This window comes from Sinohyriopsis cumingii, chromosome 17 (genome assembly GCF_028554795.1).
Source record: "Sinohyriopsis cumingii isolate HCF-2022 chromosome 17, ASM2855479v2, whole genome shotgun sequence".
Taxonomy (NCBI): Eukaryota; Metazoa; Mollusca; class Bivalvia; order Unionida; family Unionidae; genus Sinohyriopsis; species Sinohyriopsis cumingii.
Window position 1 is genome coordinate 19,035,690 of NC_142977.1, and position 13,772 is coordinate 19,049,461.

At 37.0% G+C, this 13,772-nt stretch overlaps 1 protein-coding gene across 10 annotated transcripts in view; it reads right to left on the reverse strand.

Moving 5' to 3' along the window:
• LOC149777861 (nicotinamide N-methyltransferase-like) overlaps nucleotides 1-13,772 on the reverse strand; it is an 88,983-nt gene that overhangs the window by 20,690 nt on the left and 54,521 nt on the right. For 7 of the 10 annotated variants that reach the window (XM_089938949.1, XM_089938954.1, XM_089938951.1 and 4 more), the window contains 2 exons: nucleotides 4,273-4,547; nucleotides 424-625 (listed from right to left, as the gene is read on the reverse strand). In XM_089938949.1, coding sequence (XP_089795075.1) covers nucleotides 424-625; nucleotides 4,273-4,420 — 350 coding nt within the window. In that variant the 5' untranslated portion in view covers nucleotides 4,421-4,547. Of the gene's footprint in view, nucleotides 1-423; nucleotides 626-4,272; nucleotides 4,548-6,589; nucleotides 6,812-6,890; nucleotides 7,039-13,772 lie in introns of those variants that run through there. The other 3 variants (XM_089938946.1, XM_089938950.1, XM_089938947.1) reach the window with 3 other exon arrangements.

Here is a 13,772-nt window from a genome sequence, read left to right on the forward strand (position 1 = left end):
AATTTATATATGTGTGTAAACAAATATCACAGACCCTGATCTGCTGGTGCATTATCACATTATCAGCAGGTAGATCAAGGTCTTCTTTCATTTACAGTTAGGACTGTCTTGAATTTATACTGCAACTTTATCAAAATATTTGTATAAAATATAAACAATGCTTAAAATGGTTGTCGTGAAATTATGAATTATTTGAGGGACCCTAAACAAATCTCTAAAGAAACTGAAATGCCAGATAAATATATTTGATCTAGTTAAACCAATAATAAGTGTCTCCAGTGAACAAATGAACCCTGAATATTAGAGTCTATGTAAAAAGTAAGAATAAGGTAAAATTAGATCATGAAATTCCACTGTTTTTCTTGAGAACTTTTGAGGCTAATTTTTCTTTGAGTTTACAATTTGTTGACTGCGTTTACATACCCTGATTTATCTAACTGCAGCAGATATTCAAATACAGGGCCCATGTGATTGATTTCTCCAATTCTCCATTTTTGTAGAAATTCGAGATTCTTCTGGGTAAAGTCGCTAAGCGTTATCTCCTCAAACCAAGGGGCAGCACAAAATGCCATATTGGGAATCGGACCAGTGCCAACATCCAGTAGTTTTTTTCCTGTTATCTCCCCTGAAAGTGAGAATAAACATGTGATGAGAAACTAGAATACTTTGTTCAATATAATTAAAAAGACAAGAAGGCTAGGTGCTCTTGTCGAGAAAAGAGAAACTTTAAAGTAAACCGTAATAAAAATCTGGGCTCGGATAATGCTTTTGCAGCACCTTTTCACAAACATGTATAAAACAATGATTGTTTATACATACAAGAAGAAATACTCTCTTGAGAATTCAACATAAATTAGGAACAACTCAGACCAAACACAACACCGCAGCTGAAGACAACTCAGTCCAGGTTTGGGGCAACTCCAACCCAACCCCAATTCAACAATTCTCCATGTAGGCCCTGAAAATGACAACCAGGACTAATTGTTAATTAAGACAGAGCTCACTTGTTTCTTTAACACTACTTGGACTGATGGTTGATATGACCCATTTTTGAGACATCCTGACCCCAGTTATGGTATTTATCTACTCCACCATTATTTGGGTTGTCTCAGATGATACTAAATAAACTATGCATTAAAAGAGATAACCTAACCTGGTTTTGAGTCAAACAAGACGCCTTTTGTTCATATCTGGTATGCCGTCTTAATTTGCTGAAGTTTGTCAAGCAACATGATTCATGTTCCCTTTTGATATTGCACACTGGTACCACCTCCTAAACCGTAAAGTTATATTGAAAAAGTGTATATTTTGTTACTTTGTTGAAAATCTTGTATCTTGAAAAAAGGCCAATCAATGTATTAAGCAATATGTAATATAAAGGACTTGAAAGGTTTATGGACAAACAAAAATTAAAATTGCTGAAAACAGTGATGGCTTGGACAGGTGATGATATATTAATTTACATACAATGAACAAGGGGCCCCGAGTGGCTGAGTGGTCTAAAGCGCTCTCTGTTACGGATCACTGCCATCTCACCTCTGTCTGCGTGGGTTCGAGTCTCGGATTCAGCCAATGTGGGTATGTGAGAAAGCTTGCCAGTAGCTTCTCGTGGGTCAGTGGTTCTTTCCAGGGCTTTTCCCCCACCATTAATACTGACCACCATGTATAGCCTATCGTGTGCTGAAAAATGGCGTTAAACCCTACAGCAACAACAACAACAACGAACAAAATAACTTCCAATATATTTTTAAACATGGTCATTTTTACTCTTATAAATTGTAATATCGAGTGTATCCAGTGTATCTATTACAAACTTGAATTCCTTCATTATTTTAGGCAAAATGAATAAGTTTCCTTCATCAGTTTTCCTCATAAATTATTTATTTTCCTTGACTCTTCTGCTGCCATTTTTGGGATATTTTCATTCATCTGACTATAGACTGGTTATCTACACATTTTTTTTTCATGAGAAAATAACAGTTGATTTTATTCTATGTACCAGGCAAGTATGCGGTCCTCAGATACTTTTCCTTTTTCATACAAAAACACTTGCTGAAAATTTACCCCCCCCCAAATGTTTTCCAGTTCCAAAATGTAATTTTTATGCTCATTTTAAATAAACAAAAGGCCCAACTGGGCACACTAATGGTCACATTCCTTACAACACATCCTATGAACTATCCCCAAACTTTATATCATGTTGATTTTACCATCTAATATAAATTCTTTCTGAAGTTCAGAGATGTTTAATATGCATAGTCTCTTTTTCATCATCAAAGTCATCCAGAATATTAATGATAATAAATGCAACAAGTCTAAAGAATGGTAACAAGCACAGTCAAACCTAAGCAGGTTCACCTCATTAATATATGGATCCTGCAAATTTTCAAAATACAAATGTGGCACAATATCTTGATCATACAAGCCCACATTACAAGTTTGAGCAATACTGGACTTGTTTTATAGCTCTCTGATTTGGTAATAAATCATAAAAATCACATGCAAGATCATGACATAAATAGGCAAGGATCTCAATTATTGCTGAAACAGTCCAAGAACTTGATCATAAAAACATACATTCCAAATCTAATCAGAATTAGGAGAGACCGGTAAATATTGATTCTAAAGTGGCATTATAACCGTAGCCAAACATATGCAAGAATCCTTTATAAATATGTTAACATATTACTTACAGTCAAACCAGTCCAATATCTGAATGATATAAGACCATTAATGACCCAGATATACAGTAAATAATAAAAGGATATATTCTAAGCTACATCAAAACTGGATTAGAAATATGGCAATCAGAAGTGTGAAAAAGGACAACCAATCAGATGCAATATCACCTTATTCATATTCATAAATCTCATTTATTTTTGAACTAGTACCAGATTTTCATAATATAAACCCATATTTCAAGCCTGATTTGAGCAGGAATAAGACTCAGGCATGGCAATTGTTGAAAGATGGATGCATGAGACACTATGAACAAAGCACAATGGAAGGTCAATACCATAAGCTCACTTTCAAAGATGGAGTATGAGATACAGACTCAACAAACATAATAATTAAAACTGCAAATGACAAAACAAATCTGATAATACAACATAAACTTTCAAAAGAATTTCTTTTAAAAATCTGAACCAAATAAAATATTTAGGCATCACATTTACTATCGATCTAAGTGTAACCTTTACATTCAAGAAATATACACCAAAGCAAATCTTAATGCAATTAATATTCACCGATTCTATTGTCTTTCCCACAAAATCTAAACAATCAGCTTTCATAGATTTTGATCGATTAATTTTAGCCTATGAATGGGACCAAGCCCCCACCTGTTACAAGATGAACCTTAAAAGATCCAAAAGCCACCATATTTGTCACATTATGACGGTACACCAGGTTCATCAGGATCATACAGCTGACAGTAATGAATACGTTTTTCATGGAAGCCTAGAAAGTTTATCTGAAATAAAGGAGTAATTACCTTTTACAAAAGTTTAAAACACTGCAAAAATCCTGTGCTACAAGATACCCATTGCTCAAATAGACAGTAACAAATTTTATTCTTTTCCAACAAAGCTTGGAACTTTTTAAATACATCTTCAAGTCCTCATGTTTTGTGGCATAAGAAGATAATACGAACAGTCAGCCTCAACAACTGGCTATCCTGCAAAAAGAACACTAGCTGAGTGAGTCATGAGACAGATTTAGTCAGTAGATTTTACTTAAATTAGATTATACCTGCATTATATTTTAAGATTTGTACATAAATTGGTTCGGTACAAAAATATCCTGCTACCCCTCAAAATGGTTTGATTGTGCTCTATTCCATTGTGTATTGTGAGCAGTTACATGTTTTGCCACCATATTAGGCTAGATGCTAGATCTCACGGTTAAGGAATCAATGCCAAAGCATGCCTCATTCTACGTTTATGAAATATGCACATTTATTTTGCTGAATGTTATGCACTTTAAGAAGTCACAATAATAATTTGCTGTATATAAATGGGCAATGCACTACAAGATTCCTCCACCATTTATACTGGCCACCATGTACAGCCTATCCTGTGCTAAAAATGGCATTATACCCTATAACAACAATTTCACAATTAGAAAATCTTATCTCACATTTTCCACAATTAACTTGAGTTTTTTTAAATACAAGTCAAATTCACGTCCTTCTTATTTGAAGATACGTGTCCAAAACGCATTGTATAATGACCAAAGTGGGAATATATATGGATATAAAAATAAAGTCAGTACCTGATTTGAATGCTTCATTAAGACCATCCAGAAAGAATTTCAGGACATCCCCTTCCTCCTTGTGCCCTGCAATAGTGCTGTAATAGGTGGCAACATATTTCTCTGGGTCGAAGGCATCGTAGGCAACACCACTGTAGTCTGCTGACATGTTTAACAGTGTCGATGCAACCAGAAATTAAATCATGCACACTACAAACACCAATATTGTGGAAACTGTATGCAGGATGATGGATGGCTTGAACGTGCCTACCAAGAGCTTTCGCTGTTTAATTCACCTGAAAATTTTAAAGAGATTTTAAATTACAAGTTTCCTTTAGAATATTGATAGCTGTTGTATTAAGCATGAAGCTGATGTACTATAACTTGACATTTGACAAAAACTGTAGTTTTAAAAAAAATGATGATGTGTGTTTGGGTTTCATACTAAAAAAAAAACAAAAAACGGGGTCAGTAGATTGGAATACCAAAAGTTGCATGACCTAAATTTATTCCTTTGCGACAAGATGTTGTCATTATTACTCAACAACACAACATTCTATACTAGAAATTAAGTTGTTTTTTTTTCAGAACGGCAGTTGTTTGATAGCTGTAACATTTTCACTCAGCAAATTTCAATGTCCAAAAGCATATTTTTTATTTTTTGAAAGAAAATCTAAACATGCTTTTGACCGCTCCATTGGCCAATAGGTTAAAGCGTCTGCCCCGGATGCAGGAGGTAGTGGGTTCGAACTCCTGCTAAGTCATACCAAAGACTTATAAAAATGGCGCTAAGAGCTGCCTCGCTAAGCGTTCAGCATTAAGAGGTTAGTGTTAGGACTAGTCGGCCTGGTGTCAGGAAAATGTCACTGGGTGGGACACCATGCTACATGTCTGCGGCATGATGCCCCAGTGCTAGACATCACTATAAACTAACACACCGCAGACATCATAGCAATATGACTGAAAAACTGTTAAAGCTACATTAAAGAGGCAAATAACACACACACACACACACACACACACACACACATGCTTTTAAAATATTACACACATGAAATTTGTTTTGGGCGATCAAAACTAAGTAGCAAAATGCTAGCATAAATGTCGCACCCTGACTCTCTTGTAATATTAATTAAACAATTAATTTGAATCTGTTTGACATAACTTGCTGTCAGTTTGAAGCTAACAATTATAGTCATACTCCCAAGGTAGCCATTCATAAATTATGCTTCGTTGTTTATATTCGAGCAAACACTTTAAAAAGTGCAAAAATGACAGCATCGTTGTGAACATGATAGTGAATACTGTCAATTATAATCCAGTGAAATCCGTACTGGTCACAGTAATCACAAAAGGCAGAATTCATGGACTGTCATTGTAAAACTGACAGGCCAAACCCACGGTTATGTCATCAAGCAAATGAAAACAAAAGTATTTTTCTATTTGACCTTATTACTTTTCTTAAATTTGAATCAGCTGTATATGTGATATTGTTCGTAAATTCTCTAAGTAATGTAAAGTAACTTTAGATTCTATACTGCATCAAAATACAGTACCAAGCAATAATCTGAACAAAGCTCAATGTTGGTTGTGTATTAGGAAAGGAGAAGTGTTCTATTTATATGAATGATGAAAGCATTGAAGAGCAATGTATGACAACCAATGCAATTTAAATGTGCAGACAAAACAAAATTAAGAGAACTTATTTTGATATTTCTTTTCCAAAATATCAAAACTGAAATTAAAACATATCTCAATTTCATCACAAAATGTTATGCCGCTCTAAAATATATTAATAAATTAATTTTTCATACATGTACTTCAACGATAACAAAACTAAAAAAGAAACGTCAGAAAGGCTTCAGGATGTTATATTTCATCATTTGGAACCCACACCAAATCAGCCCTTATGAAAGAATCAAGCAGGCACTACCCATATAAATTCATGCCTTAAAATGACCATTCTGATCCAGGTTCTTTCACAATTTAAATAATGAACAATTTCCAAGAAGATGACTGACAACTATAAAGATCAGTTAGACCAGATGAGTGTTAATTTCTTTAACAGAAATGTTCTGCATTGTGTTTCAGAAAGAAAACTTCAACGGATATGAGAAAGTAACATGGTACAATTCTCTGAACATGTGAGGTCATTAACCTTAGAATAACTGGAACTAAATTTTTTAAAATACAAATTGTGAATACGTATCTTGTACCCTTCAGTTGATACATCTCAGATGTATGAACATTTGCCAATGAAATTACAGTTTCATTCTAGTTTTCTCCTACCAGGAAGTTATTTGAATCATGGCAGAAACGTTTATACTGTTTAATTTACCACGGTGACAGCTACGTGTGACTAAATGCTACGACAGCACAGAGTCATCGAGGGGAGAAGCAGGGAGGGCGAATCCTACAACTTTCAGAAGGTTCCAAATGCCGAAATAAGCCCTTTATAAAACCATGATGACGCTTTATGTAAACGCAATTGTCGCCGTCGTTGCTGCACTGTGTTGTCGTTGCCCTCCCTGCTGCTTCCTGCGTCCCTTTTCGAAAACTAAGGTCTTTATCGAGATACGAAAAATTATCCAAAAATCGTATCTAACCCGACTCGATACCCCCCTGAAAAATTACTATACCAAATAATGGTACATGCGAATCTTACACAGCTAGACCATGTAGAGAGCGAGAAGAAGCACTTAAGAAATATATCCATATAAAGGAGAAGTTTAAAAGAGATGTGCAATCACAACAGGAAGCACAAGATGAGTACGCAGCTGAAGCGGAACAATTATTTAGACCGGTCACTACGGTTACTGGAAAAGTCTTAACTACTATTAAGGGACCTGAAAAAGAGCCAGGGGAAAAGGAAGAAAGTCTTATTCAAGTATTAAAACAAACCGCTGAAAAAATAGCTGCCGCACAACCTGAAGGGGCTGTTTGTAAAATATCTTTTACAAAAAAATAAAACTCAGAGAAAGATTTACTGAAGAGGGTATAAGAGAAATTGAAAAATATAACACGGAATCTGCCCCCGATGCAATTGTCTTTGGTACATTTGCTGCCGATAGTTATCGTCGTTTCAAAGGTCAATTTTTAAAACCGGGATATTCTAAAAAAATAAATAGTAGTACTTGGAGCGATTGGTTGTATAAAATAAATAAAAATGTTGATTCTATAGACAAAAAAGTTTTGATTATCCAATATATTTGCGGGCGGTAAAACAATTTAATGATGATATAAAAACACAACGACAACAGCAACTGGAGGAAAAACAGGAACAGCAAAAAAATAATACGAGAACAAAAACAAAAAGAGACGGATGAAAAAAAAAACAACAAAGAAAAAAACACCAGGATAAACCCTCCCTTTCACTTCCTCGGCCTCTGCAACAAGAAGAAAAAAAACGACGAGGAAGAAAACCCAAGAACCAGTAATAACAGTGCCACACGTAGACTCCTCCCTTTCACCTCCTCCGCCTCAACAACAGGAACTACGCCCTGCAGACATCTTTACCGATGATGCTCGTAAACGTTTTACTAACAAGGACGAATTAGTCAATATAGCTGCATATGGTTATGAATCAAGAAAAGACTATCGAAAACCTGAATACGTTGAACACGTGAAGGAATAGGATTGGATTCCTACATTATATTTTGCCTTCAAAAACGCACCATCTATTGATTACAATAATTCCAATTATATAAAATTTAAGACGCATGTTTTCTCCCGCATTTCAAGTAGGCGTGCTATAAGTAAGATTAATACAGATTCTGATTCTGCTACTACTGGCAGTGGTTTAGGAATTACTTGCCCTGATAATATGTTCAATGACGTTTCGCGGTTAGAAGTTCTCATAGGAGGAAAACGCGCTGGAAACAACTCACCAGAGATAATTAATGAAGCCGCTGATATTTGTCGGCGATTATTTCAAGGTGGTGTTATGGACGCTAACATATATCAAGAACTCGTCGATGAACTTGTTGATTATTACAGCGATTAGATACATAACAACAAATAACATAATATGGTTATATATAACAGACATACACCTGTGCAGGTCAGAGCAGTAAACTCACGATTACCAGTTTATTGAGCAACTTACGGAGACGGACTTGGCGATGTGGTTCATGGTTTATTTGCTGGGTTAGCACCAAAAGTGGGTCCTCTTGCAAAACAGTTATCAATGAATGCCATTAATGTTGTTGGTGAAAACGCTCCTGGTGCAATTGTTAGTGCTGCTCGTAAGGCACTCTCGGCAATCAAAGAAAGACTGGCGCGATTAATGCGTAAACCTTAAAGAGGTTCACCACCACCGGTGAAATTACCAAGCACCAAAATTATGCCCGCGGATGTTAGTAAGGTGATAAATCAGGCTGTTAATCAGAAACTAGCAGCGTTGATAGATCAGGAATCTGACGCACAAAGAAATATTACAGCAAATTTCATAGCAGGAAGTGGACTTCGTGTGCGACGAAGATAATTACCATTTGGAAAAATACGCAATAGTATAAAATGTTCAAATACATATCCGACCCAGCATTCAATATAGACGAGTCGGTTGAAAAAGATAAATCAGTGAGTGATTATCAATTTTATTCCTATGACGCACGAAAGCCAAATCAACGAGGGCGTATCGAACTTCAAGTTCATGATACAAGTAGATATTTTCTGCCTTGTGAGGCGTTTATTGAAGTAGAAGGTGAACTTGTAAGGGTGGATAATAATTACTACGGTGCCAATGACCGAGTTGGTTTTGTCAATAATGGGATTATGATATTGTTTAGGAGCGCCACATATATGATTGATGGAAAAAATATCGAATCGATTCAGAATGATGTCGATGTTGCTACAACAATAATTGGTCTAGCAAGATATTCTGACGATTACACAAGATCAGCTGGTCCATCAATGAAGTTTGCTAAAGATATTACCGACAACGCTGATCATATTCAGTATATTAAGTTGCGAACATCACAAGATACTGCAAGCGCTCCACAACCAGTTGATTTTGAACATGAAGTTAGACCAGGTGCTGCTTTTGATATTATAAAAGATGCTAGCGCAACTTACAACTTAGGATTTGCAACACGCCGAGCAATGTTGTCAGCAGATAATAAAAGTTTTCATGCGCGATTCCACTAAATCACATTTTTGGATTTTGCAGAGATTTTAGAAGGGTCATCTTTGGAGCTAAACACAGAGTTGTGCTCGTAAGAAAAACTGATGACAATGATGCGATTTGGCGAAGAGCTGGCCATGCCGGTAAAGTAAACATAACAAAACTCTCACTGTGGATGCCGGTATTAACTCCATCGATCACAGAAGAGCCACGATTACTTTCTTTTATGAATCAAGGTAGTAAATCATTGTGATCGTGGTTTACAGTAACCACAGACACCATTCAAAGTTCCGTCAGAGATGTATTTACTTGGCATATAGCATCATAACAAAGTGTTTCTGCGCCACGACATATTTTTATTGCGTTGCAAGATATTCGTCGGGTGAATAATCAGGAATGGTCTCATATGATATTTGACAAACTTGACGTTACCGAGGTTTCGTTGAGAATAAACGGACAACAAGAACCATCCGAAGATATGTCATTAAGTTTTACAAATAATCATGTGGCGCGTGCATATCATCGCTGGCTGACATTCTTGTCGCGTAACACAAATATAGATACTGGGACGCAAATATCACAGTTTGATTTTACAAAGTTGTACCCGATTTATTACTTTTCGCTGGAGCATCTTGATTTATCCAAGCAGTCTGTTGTTGATATCCACTTCCGAGCTCGTATCGGCACCCTACCTAAAACTGCAGATGGTCCTCCAATTGTTTATGGTCCCTATAGAGCAATCGCGGTCATCCTCAGTGACAAAGCAATGTTACTTGAAGGTATTAGTGGTCGAATGAGAATCGTTGATGCACCAGTAGAAAACATGTAGTTTTCCGAAAACATGTAGCATTGTTAAAACAATGTGTAGACAATTAGATCAATCACGTTAATTATAAAAATGTCATACAGTCACGTTAATGTCACTCTGACTCCTGGTCAGATGAAAAAATTACAATCGAAAAACGCGAGCGCATGTGGGGCAACGATAACACTAAAAAATGATCAAATCGCTAATGGTGGTCCAAACAAGTTACCGTTGACTAAAACCCAGCTAATACATTTCAATAAAGCGAAGCAAGCGAAAACTGGAACTCAACTTGATTTCGCTCCAAAAGCCATCAAAGATATGGTTAAAACCGGTGGTATATTTCCTCTTCTCGCCGCGATACCAGCACTGATAGTTGCTGCTGCCCCAGCTGTCGCTAAGGCCGCCGCGTTAGGAGCTGTTGGAACAGCTGCTGCAATGGCACTGAAGAAAGCAACTGGAAATGGATACAAAAAAGGGACGCGGTCTAAGACTTCCAGGAACTCCGCCCTCATGGTACCCAAGACGGTTCTAGGTTTTACCCAGAGTGTTTTCACTCCAATGTCAAATTTTGATTTACTTGATGCTGTTAAACAATTGCGAATAAAAAATTTCAGAGGCGTCTTTATGTGAGATCAGCTTCCAGCACAACCAAACAATCCAGAAACCGGAATTATTAATCTCGATAACAGCAACGGTCCAGGAACTCACTGGGTTGCTTACGCGATACATCCACGTGGAATTATCTATTTCGATTCGTATGGGTTAGCACCGCCAGTTGAATTTCTAAAATATACAAAAGACATCCCATCGAAAGTTTGGTACTCAACACTACCAACACAAACACTGACCTATCCTCCGATATGTGGTCGTGAAGTAGTAAATGTTCTCACCGCGCTATCAAAATCAATCAAACCACCTCACAAAGTCGTGCATGAGTATACCGTGGGTCAATTTAAACAGTTTCCTATCAAATAATGGTTGATATTTACGGAAGATCTCTTCTCAACAGAAAAGTGAAGCGCACCGATATAGATTTATCAAAATATGCGACCAAAGATGAAATCGATAATCTTTTAAGCCTGACCGGGATAGACCCCAGATGAGGTTGTTATTTTCAGGACCGACACGGAAAACTAAAAACCAGCGATATCAAATGGCATGAAATAATTCGTAGGGTTATTGGAGCTACTCCGGGTAACATCCCTGTGTTCACTGACAGCGGAAAAATCAAAGATTCGCTCATATCAATTGCAGCGTTAAGAGATGATACGCAGAAAGATGCAGGGAAACGTATAAAAAAGACCGGCGACACAATGACAGGTGAACTCAGCATGAACGGTAACAAAATAACTGTGTTAAGAGATCCAACATCCCCGGAAGATGCCGCAAACAAACAATACGTTGACGCGTTATTTACTACCGTCGGAACCATATTTGCTACTCGTTTAAAAAATACCGGCGACACAATGATAGGTGAACTCAACATGAACAAAAATAAAATAACCGTGTTAGCGGATCCAACATCAACGGAAGATGCCGCGACGAAAAATTATGTTGACACCGTTGACAGTAAACTATCCACGTTGCGGACCGAGTATGACGTTCACGTAACCGCGTTTGCAAATCTCCGTAGAAACTTTAGAAAAATTAATGAAACCGCAGAGGAATTCTTTGGTACTCCGCCTACCGCTGATATGAAGCTATCTGATATCAAGACCAACATTGACACGATCAAACAAACACAGCAAGATATCGTAAGTGGGATTCCTGAGAACGTTAACAAAACCAGTTTGATTAAAATCCCATCTGGAGTAACTGCCGGGCATATTACCAACATAGTATACACAGTATCATCTGGATTTGCAACATGGTCTAAACAAAATAATACAATCAAATAAACAGCAACAGTCACTGGAGTGTACAGGCTGTCTGTGTTCAGTGCTGCAAAATTTGAGATATTTACAACGTATCCCTGGCGACATTCCACCGACAAGTTTTCCGGGGTTGTGACTATCATATTAAACAAGGGAACCGAAGAAACATTTATACTGGAATCCGCCGACAAGAAATTAACCGCAACATCTTACTGGTGGTGTTTGGAATTTGTAGCTGAAACACCTCAATTGGTTACTTCGTAAAATAATAAAATGGCGTCAGATGCACAGCAATATAGATACGATCAAGTACGCGAATGGCAATCAGAGTTAAAAAAATACCATTAACGAATGCACAATAAAAGTAAAAAAATACAAGCGACGTGTAATCATCCTAGACACAATAGTGTATTCGGTATCCGTGATAGTTGCATCTACGGGTGTATTATTATCAGCGCTAACACCAGTGACAACTGCAATCCCGGTCACAATTACAGTTTCAACATCAACGACAATTGCAGGCGTTGCTAATATTATCGTGAAAAAAATATCCTCATGCGCGTTAACAAAATTGCACGAATATGAAAAGTTAAACAATGCGGCCACGAGCGCCTACTCGAAATTATCGTCGCTGATATCATCAAGTCTCGACGATACAGTAATATCAGATTTCGAATTCGCGCAAATGGTTAAGATATACGAAGACTACACCAGTCATTTGAAGCGACAAAAGATAAATAATAATGTCGGAATTACTTCATCAAGCTCTGCTCGATATAGTCGCAAATACAAATCCGGTGAAGACTTCAATGATAACAATAATTTCGACTGAACCAGAATTCAGTATTAATTTTCCGACTGCGATTCCAGTAAATGAGATCGCGTTAGCACAATTACGAGTATATCACAGTTGGCCCAATATCAGATCAAAATCGTTTGGTGGATTGCCAGCGAATAATTCGTTTGTGTTTGCACATAAAAATAAACCCGATAGCACTCCCGACTGGAATGTCATTGGGTTACCAACCGGGTCTTATCAAATCGAAGAAATCAATGAAGAATTACAACGTCGAATAAAAAATATCACAGGAAAAGAATCTAAGATAACAATAACTGTTCATGAGCCAACGCTGTCTTCTGCCATCGAAATAAACTCTCCAGACTACGCCGTGGATATATATATAATAATTCGATCAGAACAGTGTTAGGATGGCCTCAAACTCCGCCACCGGCACCACCAATACCACCAGAACCTAAAAAGTCTGATTATGTCACGGATGCGCAGTCATACCACGAAGTTGAACCATCATACAAACAACATCTGGATAGTATAAAAAATGCAACGTTGGGTAGTATTTTTAGCTTCTACGATAAGGACACTATTCGGTGGCTTTTTGAGTATAAACAAATTCCTAGCAGAGAAACTAGATCCCGGTATATTGACCTATCTCAAATTATCGAATATTTTAAAATCATTATTCAAGAACATAAAACACAACTAGAGCGATTACGGCAGTACTTTCAGGGACATCTTTTTGATACAAGTTCACGCAGCGAAATCATCAAACGCGTAGAAATATTAAATCAGCTTGTATCCGACATGGTATATATTAATCGACGAGTAATTCAGGCAATAATTGAGCACACTGATGCCATAAATCGCTCTAAACCACCATTTTTAGCTGCATATTCGCTAACAGAAGCTACGCTGCCGAAT